General features: G+C 49.7%; 1 protein-coding gene across 9 annotated transcripts in view; it reads left to right on the plus strand.

Annotated features, from left to right (window-relative positions):
* The window catches only part of TK2 (thymidine kinase 2), a 31376-nt gene that overhangs the window by 2241 nt on the left and 13515 nt on the right, over nt 1-15620 (plus strand). For 2 of the 9 annotated variants that reach the window (XM_064489095.1, XM_064489096.1), the window contains exons 1-6: nt 1378-1545; nt 2455-2492; nt 8354-8428; nt 10096-10149; nt 12518-12607; nt 14572-14645. In XM_064489095.1, the coding sequence (XP_064345165.1) occupies nt 1431-1545; nt 2455-2492; nt 8354-8428; nt 10096-10149; nt 12518-12607; nt 14572-14645 (446 nt within the window). In that variant the 5' untranslated portion in view covers nt 1378-1430. Of the gene's footprint in view, nt 1-1377; nt 1643-1671; nt 1830-2454; nt 2493-8353; nt 8487-10095; nt 10150-12420; nt 12608-14571; nt 14646-15620 lie in introns of those variants that run through there. The other 7 variants (XR_004138901.2, XM_031458326.2, XM_031458325.2 and 4 more) reach the window with 7 other exon arrangements.

Consider the following 15620-nt stretch of genomic DNA (forward strand, 5'->3'; position numbering starts at 1 on the left):
TTTATGGCTGAGTAGTATTCTATTGTCTGTTTGTCTGTCTATCTATCTATCTCACGACTTCTTTATCCAATCATCTGTCGATGGACACTTATGTTGCTTCCAAGTCTTGGCTATTGCAAAGAGTGCTTCTGTGAACACTGGGGTGCATGTATCTTTTTGAATTAGAGTTTTCTCAAGATATATGCCCAGATTGGAATTGCTGGATCATATGGTAGTTCAATTTTTAGTTTTTTAAGGAATCTCCATACTATTTTCCATAGTGGTAGTAGCTCCTATTCTTTGGAGAAGTGGGAAACCCCGCTGCCCGAGCATCACGGTGGGGATGAACACACTGTCTCTGCTCTTTAACACACAGCTTAGATTCCCCATCTGCCTCACACTTGTGCTGAATTTTTGCTACCGGACCATGGATGAGATTTACAGGCTTCTCCCCATCCCCTAGTTATCTGTCCAGTGGGAATATTAATTGTGCCTTTGTTAAAAGATAAATTAAGGCATATTAAAATTTTTAAGATTTTTGTCTGAAAAAGAATCGATTCAGATCAGGCAGCATCCACTCTAGCAGATACAAAATAGCTCTGAGGAGCTGTACAAAGTGAAAGACTTTCATAGGCAGGAGCGGGAACAAGGAAATTATACTAGGCAAAAATGCCAGTTAGTTATTGCAAGATTACTTTCCTTCAGAGGTGTCAGGGGGTTCTATCAGGCATATTAATTAACTAGTGCTGGTCAGGTCTTGCCTGACTGATTGGTTTAAGATTCCATTTCTGGAATAGACAAAACTATAATTGTCTTGGTTTGGGGAATGAGGCTTAGCATATGCGATTCCATTTTGGGCTTGTTGTCTTGTTTTTTAAAAAACTTCCTGAAAGATCTAGTGTATTTACAGTCCAGACCTTCAAAATGTCAAAGTTCAGAGGAGAGAGTGCTGGCTGTGAAGCAAGACATCTCGAATTCCAGCTCCACCCCTTAATGAATGCTTCTGATCACTTTTAACAAGTTACTTACGTTTCTGAGGATCAGCTCAGCTCAGAGAATGGGATTGACAATATTCACTTGCACGGTTTTTGGGAAGAATAAGTGACACTGTGAGTATGTGCCAGGTGCCTGGATTCAACAGGTGCTCAGTTAAATAATCTCCAATAATTAATCAATCAGTCGCAGGTATTTTTGGCCACCCATTCCCCGAGCCTTGCCAAGTCATGAGTTCATTCTGCCAGCTCCCGTTAGCGGGACGATTTCCAGGCTACAAATGGCAAACCCCTCACCTTCTCCCAGAGGTGAAATGCGACGGAGTCTCTTTAAGAGCGGGCCGGCGGGGCGGGCGCCGGGCTGGAGGCGGAGCGCCGAGGATGCGCCAGCCTCCGGGCCGCCCTCGCGCCGACTCGCGCAGGAAGGAAGCCGGGCCCGCCGTATCCGCCCGCCGGGCCATGCTGCTGCGGCCTCTGCGGAGCTGGGCGGGCCAGGCGCTACGTCGTAACGGGCCCGGGAACCCCGTCTCGGGCCCGGGGCCCCGGGGGGCGCAGCGTTGGGCCTGGCCGCTGGGTAACGCGTCTCTCGGTTCCCCTCGCTGGCGTCCCGGATGTGGCCCGCGCCTCGGCGCTCAGCGGCCATCAGCCCCCCTCCCTGCCCTCGGCTAGCGGTACTGGCCTAAACCCGAAACTCCTCCCAGGCGCCGGGATTTCCTCCTAGCGGCTTGAGGGAGGGGCGGGCGGTCCTTAGCTGGTGCCCCAGGCACGAGCCGGCAGGGAGCGGGTGGGGTTCCGACCCATCTCTTGTTCGGAGTTGGGAAACCCTTTAAAGAGCGGAAAGAACCCTCCTCCCCACAGGTCCCCGTCCTACTCTTTGCCCCATCCTTTTGGCCTTGGGGGAATTCCGGGCTGGGAGCTACAATTCACCAGCCTTTAATGCACAGGTGGTGGAGGCCCTCCCCTTCAGGAATAGGAGCCCTCGTTATAGCCAAATTCTGGCGTTCTTTGGCCTCAGGCTGTTCACCGGCACCTGAGAACTACCTGTAGGATGTGTGGGCCGCGATGTCAGCCCTGGGCCTGCAGGAGAAACCCGAGTTCCTGGGCTGAAACCAATGCCCGCTGCCCACTCTTACCCGTGCGTTAGAGTGGAGGCCACTCTGGTTTAACTAGGGGGACACCCATCAGGGAGGATCATAAATATAAAATACTTGGAAAATGGAAAGCATAGTACACTAAGTGAGCAAAGCGGAGCACAACTGGGGCCTAGATGTGCCACCAGGACCCAGACAGCAGTTGCAGTGTCACACGCAGGTAGACGGCGGTGTGAGTGCCTCCATCCACCTAAGGAGTGGCCCAGGTGTTACTGGAAAACATTTTTAGCTCAGGGAGCAAGCATAAAAACTGTGGTAGTTTAGAAAAGTAGGACAAAGAAGAGTGAGCTATTTAAAACTGAGTTTAAAAATTGATTTCTTTTCTTTTGTAGATAAAGATAGAGAAAGTGAAAAAAAGAAAAAGTCAGTGGTAAGTCCCTTTTATGTGGATTCTTTCCTTTGTAGAATAGTACACACACACACACACACACACACGTTTTGAGGAGGGGAGTGAAGGAATATGTGCACACAGTAAAAAAAAAATTAATACAAGAGCATCTCCAGGAATACGGAAGTCTGTCTACACCCCTGAACCCCAGACCCCTTCCCCAGAGGCCACCTCTGTTACCAGTTTCTGGTATGTTCTTCCTGAGAATCTACACAGGTAGGAGAATACATGTATTCATAGCCTTTAGGTGTATTGGAACTGTTAGCTTGATGACTGATTACAAAGGGATTTGAAAAGTGCTCATCCTATGTGGGGAAGGTTGGGGTGACCATGGGTTAGTGGCTGTGAGGGAGTCTGCTGACTGCCACTCCCAAGCCACCATTGCTGAGACTGGTAGGTGTGTGGGGGATCACAGAGAATCAATGGGGTCATGACATGGTTTCAGCCAGTACAGTGACTTTAAGGTGCCAACTCTGGGATGGGATTGTGACTGGTGTGAGATGGAAGGTTAAAGGGTCAAGCTGGACATGTCCATGGCATGTTGGAGCCTTTAGCTGGCTGTGGTGAGGAGCAATATTTCAGTCACCATCAGTCCAGAGGCTCAGCTCCTTATGGGAGCTGAAAGTTGGTGGAATGGCTGGGAAGGGAGTGGCTTGGTGGGCGGTGACAGGAGTACCCTGGCTGGGATCTGCAGAGGGTGGAAGCTGTGGGCAGGCCCTCTAGGGTATTCGGGGTGATGGAGAGGGTCTGGGAAGGAGTGAAATCACATGGAGAAAACTGGTGATTAAAATGTTTGTGATTTATGGAAGTTTGTCGAAACTAGAGGTGGAGTGGGGTATGATGACAGGCACCATGGTGGAGGTGGGCTGTGGATGGGAATTGATGCATTATATTATATGAATCATTGAGCTAGCACTCAGGTGGGAGCCGGGCCTGTCCTCGGTGCTTTCTGGGTGTGGCCTGATAGTCCTCAGACACGGTAGGTAGTTTGTACGAAGTGGTATGGAGCCTGTATTCAGGCCCAGGGCTGCTCTTAATCATTTAAATCCTCTGAGTTCCTCTGTGGACCTGGGACCTGGGGATCCAGCAGCCCGTATTGTTAGTAAGCCCGCGGTCTGATGGGGGAGATGGCAGTGAGTCAGACAATGGTGGATCTAGAACAGCAGTGAGTAAGAGGCAGGGCTTCTAGAGGGTGAGCACTCACAGGAGGCTTGGGGACCCTTGAGGCCTCCTGGGAGAAGGCGGGGAGGGAACTGCAGGTGCAAGTCACAGAAGGAAGAGAGCCCACAAGCCTGAGGCTTGTGGCCAGTCCCAGAGAGGTAGCCGGGGAGGGCCTTGAGGTAGGGCAGGGGACCGGAGACAGATCCCAACACCCAGAACCACTGAAAGACTTTACTGGACATGATCTGGTTTGCCACTCAGAAAGAAGTGGTGGACCATGGGTAAGGGTGAGGGGCCCTGTTGGGCTGGACTGAAGGCAGAGACGCCAGCAAGGAGGCTCCAACAAGGAGGGTTAGAGACCCTAGCTAGGGCCCAAGGAGACAGGCCCAGGTTCTATAGGTGAGTAGGGCCCAGAGTTGCTGAGTGGGGAGATAAGACATCCAGGGTGTTGAGGGTGTCTGGGCGGATGGTACAGCCTTTCCTGAGGACTGGAATGGGAAGGGAAGCCATATGTGGGTGTTGGGAGGTGATAAATTGAGGTGCACGTGGAACAGGACAGTTAGGGAAGATCTGGGCTGAGCTGCAACTGGGAAGTGAGTCACCACCCAAGGAATTAAAAAAATAAATTCCAAAGTTGAGTTTTAAAAAAAGTGCAAGTGACTAATACTTTCAGACAAACAAATGACCTGAACAGACATTTCTTGAGGGAATTTATTAATGGCTAATAAACATGAGAAAGTGCTCAGCCTGCGTAACAGAGAACAAAAGCTTTTGGAGATGGAACTTTGGAGTAAAAGCTATGGAATCAGGCCTGGGAACCCGGGCTTCAGTCCCAGCTCTGCTATTTAGTAGAAGTGGACAAGTCCTTAACTTCTTAGAGCCTCAGTTTCCCTATCTATATAAAGGGGCAAATAATTCTTAGCTCCTGTGATTGTTGTGAGGACCAATGTGATAATGTTTATAAAGTATAGAACCGATGAGGCTAACACTAAATGCCTAGTAAGTAACAGACGTTATTATTATTAATAATACAATAAACAGAGGTTTAGGTTGAGATATACATAGTATTGGCAGAGCATAGTGAAGGGCTTACTCTCATCCTGCTAAAAGGGGTGTGAATTGGGACAGCATTTTAGAGGGTAATTTGGCATCAAGCATCAACAGCCATAAAAACCCATTAACTTTTGATGCTGTGATTACACTCCTGGAAATCTACTGAAGGGGAATAACCAGCCAGTGACAAGTAGGATCCATGTACAGGGATGTTCACTGAAGCACTATTTATAGTATCAAAAAAATGGGCATCACAACACAAATTCACAATAAAAATAATGGACAGAATTTAACATCCAACAGTAGGGATTTCAATAAGTCATAGTTTATCTTACATGATGGAACATTATTTGGTCATTCAGAATCATGTTTTTGAAAAATATTTAATGACCTGGGAAGGTATTCACTATGTAAGAGATGAAAAAATAAAATAAAAATAGATGAAGTGTGATCCAAATGAAATAATAAATGAACTGTTCATATGGGGAAAAAAACAGGAAAGAAGTATTACAAACTGTTAATGATGCGGAAGTTGTCAGTCTGGTTGAGGGAAAGTCAGGGAGTGGTAACAGTGGGTGTGTATGAGAGAAAAAGATAAAGAATTTGGGGGTTGAGGTTGGGAAGCCTTTCCTTAGTTCTTTGAATGTTAAATGAAATAAAACTGGGATCCTTTTTTTAAAAAAAACAGCTTTTTGGAATTATATGTAATTTACAGACCCCCAAATTCACTCATTTTAAGTATACAGTTCAGTGATTTTTTTTAGAGTAAATTTGCAAGAGTTGTGCAACATCACAGTCTAATTTTAGAACATTTCCATCACCCTGAAAAGAAACCTCGTGCCTGTTTGCAGTCGCTCCCCCAGTTCCAGGCAGCTAGCCCTCTACTTCCTGTATACGGGTTCACCCTTTCTGGACATTTCCTGTAAAATGGAATCATAGCACATTTGGTCTTTGTGTCTGGCTTCTTTTGCTTTGCAGAATGCCTTCGTGGTGCATCTCTGCTATAGCATGTGTCAGTTGCCACATAGTGATACCATAGTGCTCCACTGTGTGGCTGTATCCCACTTTGTTTATCCATTTGTCAGTCGCTGGACATTTGGGCAAGTTTTCTTTTTACTGCAGGTGTCTCAGGGTCTTTAGTAGGACAATACGTATTTTGAATCTTCTTGGGGGGCTTTTGGGCCTGAGCCTGTTTGCTTCTGGAAAGCTTAGTTCTGATTAAACATCTAAATGGTGGTTATCTCTGGAATTATGAGTGATTTTTATTATCTTCTTTTAGTTCTCTGTAGTTCCTTCTGTGAGACTGCTTAAAGTCTTATTTTCAGGAAAAGATGAAGTGTTATTTAAACATAAGGATAGAGGGTACATCCTAGTGTCAGTTAGAATCATGGGAAGTTGGAATCCAGGTCTAATAGCAGAGGAAAGGGGAGGTAAACTTCGGCACTTTCGCCATCTTCACACTCACTGAGCTCCTAGGTGGGTGCTGGGACTGGGTCCTGAGTCTTCAGTGCCCAGCTCATAGTAGGCTCTCAGTGAGCAGTTGAAAGACTCTCAAAGGTGAGAAACGTGCAGAGGAAACGGTATTTGCCCGAGATACGCTGAAATGTAATGATGGTGTCTCAGGGGCAGGATTATGAGCAGCATTTTCTGCTTTGTGATTTTCTCTATATTCTTCAATGGGCATATATTACTGTAATATTTTTAGACATCATTTTTAAAAAAAGGTAAAGACTTTCTTTGCTTGGCTCCTCTTTGTTCGCTCCATGACAGGGGAACTTTGTGCAATTCCCCACACCTTGCCTGCTCTCAAGGGGAAACCAGTCAGTAATCCAAGGCCTTAGATTTACTGACTTTCAGGGTTTTGTGGTGGGACGGTATGAACAAATATTTTTGGAAGAAGTTCTCATCTGAATAACATGTTCCTTGCAGTGAACAGGAAAGAAACCGTCTGTGCAGAATGATGTCTAGGTTGAGCTCTTTTTATATATCTAGGAAGAGGAAACATTATTTCCTTTAAAGAACAACAATAAGAAATCAAATGCACTAGGACCCTAATGGGCTTTCCATTTTGCACACTCCCTTGGGTTTATCTTGTAGTTTCTAGTCCTAAAGGGGTGAGCTGACTAGGAGCGGGACCTGAGGGCCAGGCTTCTGTTGCAGGTGTAATTGTCCAGCTCTTCTGGGTACCTGTTAGGATCAAGGCAGGAGGAGACCTTCACAGCCAGCTGACAGATTGTCCAGTTGCTGGGGAGAGTTTATAGTGACTAGGGTAAAGTGGGACAGCCCACCACGACCCTGTGTTTTATGGGGGTGTGACTAAGGCTCTCCTGGTGTCACGAGAAGGGGTCTGCCAGGCCTGGGTATAAATTCCAGCTCATTTCCCTGCCAGCCCCATCACCTGGAATGAGTCACCTATGTGGCCCACGGTGTTCTGGGTGCCTCCAGCCTGGGTGTGAAGGTCACTGTGCAGCAGGACAGGTCCTCCTCTGGCTGTGTGCATCCCAGGGGATGTGTAATATGTGTTCTCAAGGGCCAGTTTATCTTTTCATGTATGTGGAACTGCCTGTGTCCTCTCATGATCTGCTGGAGCCAAAGCCACTTGGCCTGTGTCACCAACAGTCCTGGCTGAGCAGAGCCTTGTCAGAACTACTGGGCAGCAGGTTCGAGGGCCCCAATTAAGAGTCTGATTCAGAGGGTCTGGGTGCATGCGCCTCTGGTGCTTCTGGAGCAGGGTGTCTGTGGACGACTCATTGAGAAAACCTGCCATGGACTAGTGGTGCAGTTTCCTGCATGTTGAAATCACCTGGAGAACTTTATAAGTTACTGAGGCCCGAGAATCACCCTCAGAGATTGTGCTGGAATTGGCCTGGGTAGTGGCTTCCTTTTGGAGATTTTCAAATCTCCCCAGTGATTCTAGCACATACCCGTCTGCTGCGGATGTTTCCTTTCCCTGCGATGATGTACTTGTAGGAGGCTCCTCGTCTTTGGTAGAGGTAGACCCCTTCCCCCAGTGCAGTTAGTGTGAGCAGAGTGTAGATTCAACCTCTACTCCCTGCTTTATGCCCTTCTAGAGCCTCATTTTTCTCTTCTGTGAAAACGTTAGGAGCCGCTTCTCAGGGTCAGGCAAGGTAAGGTGCAGGATTGGTGTACGTTACCCATCGTAGTCCTGCTGTCCTGTCCTAGTACCTTCTAGTCCATGGCCGAGCACGTCCTTCTGCACAAAGCAGTGAGTCAGGTCCAAGGTAACACACATGTGCTTCCCAACCTCAAAGCCATCAGGCTCTGGTTAAGGAGGAAGGACACTTAGGCCTAACATCTGATAGTCTAAGGGGTTGATCTAGGGAAGAGCAGAGGAGGGTGGCCAAGGGCAAGCTGTGTAGGGTCTAGGTGTTGATGTAAGGGAGAGTCTGTCCTGGAGGGCAGCGGGCTGTCCTGAAGCCTGCCACTGACGGGGAGGATCAGTTTGTTACTACCAGTGGGACCTTGGAGGTTTCCTGTAGAGGGATTTTTGTGTGTACACTGAAGTCTTAGACTGAACCAGTTTGGCTGTTTACCTGAGCCCTTCCCTAGAAGTTCTCCGCTGACACCCCTCCAAGTACTGGATCTAACGTGCATTTGTCCTTTGCTAGATCTGTGTCGAGGGCAATATTGCAAGTGGGAAGACGACGTGCCTGGAGTTCTTCTCCAACACAACAGACATCGAGGTACGGCTTCCACCCCGGGTTCGAAGGAACTTGCAAAAGCTTGGTGGATTTATAAAGGGTACGAAGCCTGTCCAGTAGAGATGCTGCTGGGGAAACTGAGTGTGTCCTGTGTGACTCCCCCAGGAGAGGCCCTTGGAAGCTCGTGCCTGGTTTTCCCCCAGATTTTGCTCTGTGCACCCTTTTCCTTGGCTGACTTTGCTTCGCATCCTCTCACTGTAAGAAATCTTAGCTGTGAGTGTGACTGTATGCTGCATCCTGTGAGTCCTCCTAGTAAATCATCACGGCTGGTGCGTGAAGGGGCCACATCCCAGGCCAGGCTGTCTGCTCTGGGGGCTGTGCCCTGGTTTGGTTCTTCTACAGCATGAAGAGCTTTGTTGGCTCTTCTACAGCATGAAGAGCTTTGTTGGCTCTAGGAATACCACTCAGCCTTCAGATCTCGGCTCAGTGCTCTCTGACCTCCCCAGCCAGGTACCCTCTGTGATGTTGGTTCTTGTGGCCCTTCTGTATCCATATTCCATACAGCTTCTCAGGGTTTGAAAATATGTGTTGATTTCTGTGATTATCTGATTAATGTCTGCTTCCCCAGTAAGTTTAAGGTTACATGAAGGCAGAGCTGGGGTGATTTTGCTCTTGCTATATCCTTGGAGCCTAGGGTGGCACCTGGCACAGTGGGGACTCGTTGTTTGTGGAGTGAAAGTGCCACAGATGGGGTGTAGGTCCAGGCTGCCTGTGACCCAGCCTCTGGTCATGCTACTCAGGGGACAGGAACAGAGTGTTGAAGACTCGGAAGAAGGAGAGGGAGATTGAGAGGGGCAGAGAATGATTCACAAAGGAAGAGATATTTGAACTGGATTTTGAAGGATGTATAGGAGTTTTCCATGTAATGAAAGTTGAGGTGAAATGAGGTGAGGTGGGCATACTGGGCAGAAGGAACAGCATGAGCAGAGGTACAGAGGTGTGAAAGATGGGGGGAGGTAACTTCAAGATCCCATGCATTGCTTTCCCTTGGTCTCTTGTGACCTTGTGGGACCTGCTCATACGCACCTGAAGGTCCCCAGAAGGATCTGCATATTCTCAAAATCTTGGGTCCAAGAACACCATTTAAATTCTTTCCACCACACACCTGCACACGCAACAAGGCTCTTGCACAGTTTAAGGAGTGTACTTAAGAAACACGACTCTTCGCTGTCAGGGTGCCTGATGTAGAGACCAGAGGAAGGAACCGGAGCATCGCATGCTGCCAAGGTCACCAGAGAGCCCCCAGCAGGAAGCTGGGCTCAAGCCACAGCCTGAAGTGCCTGAAGTCGCCACCCTCTTGTTTCTGTCACCTCCCTGCCTACTGGCCCGAGGTGGTGGGCAGTAACATGCAGGAGGGATGGGAGAACCTGCCTTGCCCCCAGGGAGCTCCCAAGGCAGCCGGAGTGGTGGCAGTGGCGTGTGCATATACTTGTCTGCAGGGGTGGACAGAGTGGTTCTGAGGTCATTTCTGGAAGTCTTGCAAGGAGGCCACGTCTAGATGGAGTTGTGGCCTCGCAGGGAGGGTTGCTCAACTATTTTGGCATCCCCTGGGCACCCAAATCTTGCCTCTCCCTCCATCCTCCCCTCACACTTGCACACCTTCTCAGAGCTAAGGCACAGCAGCTCTCTGATGTTTTCTTTCCTTGCAGGTGTTAGTGGAGCCTGTGCCCAAGTGGAGAAATGTCCGAGGCCATAATCCTCTGGTGAGTATATTGTTTCCCACGTGAACCGCCAGCTTCCCCCTAAGTATGCAGAACGGAGGTGCTGGTGCCTGAGCCTGCACGCTGCCCAGGCATGTGTCCTCACTCTTAGCTGGGTGGTGGGGGCACGGGAGGGATGAAGACAAAATGCCGCATATCGGTGTTCAGAGGTGAAGGCTCTCTGCTGCCTGTCAAGGCATGTGCAGAGCCCAGGGACCTCCTGCCAGCTATCCCAAACTCTTCCCAGTGGTCCGCCCAGGCTGTCCAGGGTGTCTGTCTCCTGCTGCTCATTCTACCCCTACCCTCTCCTAGAAGAAACCCAGGTCTCCTCAGCCCTATACCCCTAGGACCTGTCTCTAAGTAACCAGGTTCCTTGATAACCCTGATTTGGGTTTGCACTTAGCAATGCCCAGGGGCTGCCTCAGGCTCACCCTGAAGCTACCTGTCTGCTTTCCCAAGGTGGGCCCAGCCAGGCCCCTCCCACCTCCTTCCCCATTCTGAAGGCTCTGCTCTGTTGCCTGAAAAGAGATGGGTGGAGCCTGGGTCCTGTAAGAGGAGCTTGAGGAAAGGATGTGGATCTGGGCTCCCTCCTCATGATGGAGAGATGATTAGTTTCATTTTTCAGGTGAGGAAACTGCGGCTGAGATGAGTTGCCCAAGGTCATACAGCTGGTAAATGACAGATCTAGCTTTGAACCTTGGACTTGGGAGATCCTTTGCTCTCCCCTATTTCTAGCAATAGAATGGGCATCTCCTTGAGTGGTTCTTGGTTCTCTGAGTGTCACTAGGGGCAGGGACTGTGTTTAATTTGGCTCACCATTGTTTGCTAGAACATAGCACACTCTGAGCACATAGTAGGTGCTTGTTCATTCATTCAGCCAATATTCATTGCATGCCTGCCATGTGCCAGACACTGTTCTAGATGCTGGGGCGGTGAGCAACTCAAAGCTTCCTGCTCTGCTGGCCCTGATGTCCCGGTGTGGGGAGGTAGGAGACAGTGGAATGTATGCTATGGCAGGTGGTGATAGGAGCCATGGAGACATATGAAGCAGGTAAAAGGGTGTTATTTAAATAAGGCAGAAAGGCTCGGAGTCTTTGAATAAAGAATCCCAGAGACATGAAAAGAGCTTCAACTCTCAGCAGGTGGGGAAGATGGAATGGCAGCCCTGGGTGTAACAAAGAAGCCTCAGAAACATTCCTCTTCTCTAGGAAAATAGGGAGCACCAGGCCTGGATCATTATGTGAGAGAACCGGGGTGGCCTATGTTAGGGGTTAGAGGTGGCATTGCACGTGACACAGTCCCAGTCTCAGAAGCCTGAATATCCTTGGTACAAAGGGCATTTCCAATGACAGTTTTATAATAAAAAAATAAAAGAATTATGTATTTTTACACAAGTTTCCGCTCTGCACAGAAGAGCAAGATTGATAGTTTAGTGAAAGGTCTCAATACATTACTTTCCCTGAATTGGTTTTCTGATGCAAGAAGGTGTTTGTTTCTGCACCTGTCAGACAAGAGGAAGTGTTTCTCCTAACCATTGTGAGATTTTCTTTCACCTGCAGTTATGAGTCTGCAGTTTTCAATGCAGAGCACCAATTAGCAGCAAGATAAAAAAAAAAGCAAAAATGTGGAAAAGGGCAAAGTAGAATTATTAGCAAGTGGAATATGGAGCATGAAGTATTTTGTGTCTACAGGCAACAGAGAGTGAAGGAGTGCGGCTTCTGTTTTAGAGAGGATCGCTGGGGAAGGCATCTCTGATAAGGTGACATTTGAGCAGAGACCATTATTTATGTGAGAGAGTGAGCCGTGAAGACATTTGGGGGAAGAGTGTTCAGACAGAAGGCACAGCAGATGCAAAGGCCCTGAGGTGGGATTGCACCTGGGTGCTTGGGGAACACTAAGGGACTCGTGCGGTTGGAAACTCACTAAGCCAGAGGAAGAATGGTTAGAGACGAGAAGATGGAAGCGGTTCTCTAGGGCCCTGTGGGCCTTGGTAAGGGCTTTGGATTTCATTGTGAGTGCAGTGGAAGCCAGGGGAGGTTCCGAGCAGGGGAGTGATTGAGGACCGGCTCCTGCAGGTGTAACAGGCTCACTGGCTGCCAGACAGAGAGCAGACTGCAGGGACTCAGTGAACGTTACTGAGTGACTGAGTGAATGCTCCCTGGGACTTTATATCAGCTCCTTTTACGGCTGTTCCTAGGCTGTCCTGCAACTGCTCCAGTCTCTGTCTCTGTCCACTCTGTGACTGTGGTGGGTTCATCTCTGGCTCCCGCTCAGCCCTGTAGGTCTCACAAGATGGCTGTCAGTGACTGAAGAGACTGGAGTCCTGCAGATAACGCATTCTGAGGTAAAGCGCTGCATTCTCCCCCCGCAGGGTCTGATGTACCGTGATGCCTGTCGATGGGGCCTCACCCTGCAGACCTACGTGCAGCTCACCATGCTGGACCAGCACACTCGTCCTCAGGTACATTTCAAGTACTTGGTTTCAGCCTTCTTAAACACATTTCTGCGAATGAGGGGCATGTGGTTGCCAGGAAGGGAAGCCTCACGAGGAAGCCCTGCTGGACCTTCAGCGCTGCCCAGCCTTTTCTGTCTCTGAGGCCAAGGTCTGTGCTCCAGCAGCTCTCTGAGGACCAGCCTCCAGTGCGCCCCCCCGCCACCCTCAGCTAGCCAAGAATGTGCTCTGATGCCGTGGGAGCCCGAGTCTTCATGACCCTGACTGCTCCTGGGCTCAACCCCTTTAACCCAGTTCTTCTCAAAGTGTGGTCCCTGGACCAGGAGCAGCAGCAGCACCCAGGAAATTGTTAGAAACGCACATTTTCTGGCCCCATCCCGGACCCGCTGAATCAGAAATTCTGGAAATGAGGCCCAGCATCTGTGTTTTTATCAAGCTCTCCAGGTGATTTTAATGCATGCTCTGTTTGTTTGCATCAGACCCGCTGATCTAACCTTCACAAGGCCTGTTCAGATTCTTGGTTCAGATTCTTGAAAGAATCTGATTGGCTCAGCTTGGGTCATGTGTCCAGCTCTGGGCCAGTCAGGTGCTGGGGCAGGTCACGGGGCACCAACACGGCTGCTCAGGCCCCTTCCATCAGCGGGGGTGTGAATAGGGGCAGAGTCTTTTAGAAGAAGGCTGGCTGAGGAGTCCCTGCTTGACGCCTGTAGTTCAGAATGGCAAGACTGGGCTGGAGGCCCTCCTGGAAGGAGATGGGAAATCCCTACAGCCAGTTACTCTAGGACAGCCATGGTTTGATGGCTGAATGGTTTGATGCGGGGCTGGGCACTTGCAACCACAGCTATCATTCTAAAATCTGCATCTTTTAAAAATGGAGAGGTATGAGCAGAATCGTATGAATTTCTGTCTCTCCAAAGATCTCTCTAAAAGACACATCAGAGGGGGATCTGAGGTTGGCACTCACCCTACTTTTCCTGAGTGGGGACTCTGTAGTAAACATAATTGTGTCTAATGTATCTGAATATAATGAGCCATATGTGTGTCCCTCCATTTAAGGGAATCTATTATCATGAAGGAGGCAGAGAGAGAAAGAGAAATGGACAGACTGAGAAAGAGGAGCAGGAGAGAGGGATGAATGGGGCGCTAGCAAGACGGGCAGAAGAGAGTCTCAAGTAAGGAGAGGGTGGAAAACTAGTAAGGAAGGTGGATGGGCAGATAGACACATGGGGAGAGACAGTCAGGAAATTCTGGAGTTATGACTTTGAATCTGCCTCTCATTTGCTCATCCAGGTCCCGCTGAGTGCTGTGGGCCAGGCTGAGTGAGAGCAGTAAGCTTGCCCACCTGGCGTCAAGATGAAGGGCCTTTCCCACTTCCCAGTAGAACACTGTGGACAATGGGAGAGGCCATCTGTGGAGGGTGTGAGCCCCACAGCAGGGAGGGGTGATGTCAGCATCATCCTCCTCCCTCCTGGACACAGTCCTTTCCAATTTGGGAAGAGGTGCAGCAATCCCCAGCCAGCCCTGTGAAAAGGCAGCGAAGTTGGCAGGCGTTCTTGTGGGGTTCCAGAAAGCTGCATCCCAGCCCTACCTCTGCTTAAGCAAACGCACCCTACTTAGGTCCATAATAATCACCTCACTTTGCACTGGCCACCACTTTCCTGGGCAGCACTTGGCAGTTTTTCTAGCACTTCCCCAAACCCACAGCCCAGCGGAGCCTTACCTCTCCTGTGAATAGGGCCTCCGCCTGGGTGTTGCTGCACTGACCACTGAGCTTCAGGGTGTGGGAAGGGTCTGGGGCTGAGAGAGCCTGATGCAGGACATGGCTTTCCTCTGGCGTCCGCCTCCTTTTCCCATGACTTCCCGATTCTTGTATTTAGAGCAAACTGTACGCAGGGGGAGCAAAAGGCATTCTTCAGAGCATCCTAACCCCTCTCTTTGCCTGAGTTAGTGAATCACTTTCTGTTTTCTTTTAGATGTCACCTATACGGATGATGGAGCGGTCGATTCACAGCGCAAGATACATTTTTGTAGAAAACTTGTATAGAAGGTACTGTAGTTTGCACAATCGATAATTTATTAAACCATTAACTTTTTAGAAATGAAATTGGAACTTGTTTATCTAATTGACAGATATTGAGTGCCTATTGTGTTGCTAAGTAACGCTGTGTGACAACCAACCACAAAACCTCAGGGGTAGACAGCTTTCCCAGTTGATTGCTCGGCCGTCGGCAAGGTGGCTCTGCTGACCTCGGCTGGGCTCGATGTCCAGGGGTTGGCTGGTCTAGGATGGCCTGGCCAGGGTGACTGGGGTGGCTCATCTCTCTTTTGCTTGCCAACCCTCCTTCTGGGACCAGCGGACTGGCCGGGGCAGAAGCACTGGTTCTTTTTCTGGTCCCTGCTTCATGTTAGCTAACATCATTGGCCGAAGCAGGTCACAGAAGCCAACCCCCGTCTGAGAGTGGGCAGGGCCCCTGTGGGTTATGTGGCAGAGTGGGAGGATACAGGGAGGGGTGAGGGTTCAGAGTGACTAGAGCAATCATTCAGCACGGTGGGTGGGATATTTGTTGTGATTTCACTCAAAGCTGTCTTCTGCCCTCACGGGAGCACACGCTGTCATACAGACACGGCTGGGGGGACTTTTGGTGGCTTGCAGTGCTGCAGCCTCAGAGGTGTGGGGCCCCCACTCCTGTGCTTAGTTGACTGCTGACATTTCAGGGTCCCGGGCAATGGGCTGCAGGCTGGAGTCGGAAGCTTCAGCTTCCACACCCTTCCTCTCTTGGTAGCTGTGTGCCTGGTCCCTTCTTGCCGGCCCCCTACATCACTGCTCCTCCTGCTCTGAGCTTCATGGTGCTGCCGGCATCCCTGGCCGAGCTGGTCCTGACAGCTGGTCCTGATACCCTCCGCCCATCACCCACAAGCTGACTCCCTGTTCCCTCTCATCTGCAGCTATCGTCCTAGATGTCACCTCTCTTGACCCTCCCCAACCACCCTGTCTCAATGGGTTGAGCCCCTTGTTATTCTT

This window comes from Camelus dromedarius, chromosome 9 (genome assembly GCF_036321535.1).
Source record: "Camelus dromedarius isolate mCamDro1 chromosome 9, mCamDro1.pat, whole genome shotgun sequence".
Lineage (NCBI taxonomy): Eukaryota > Metazoa > Chordata > Mammalia > Artiodactyla > Camelidae > Camelus > Camelus dromedarius.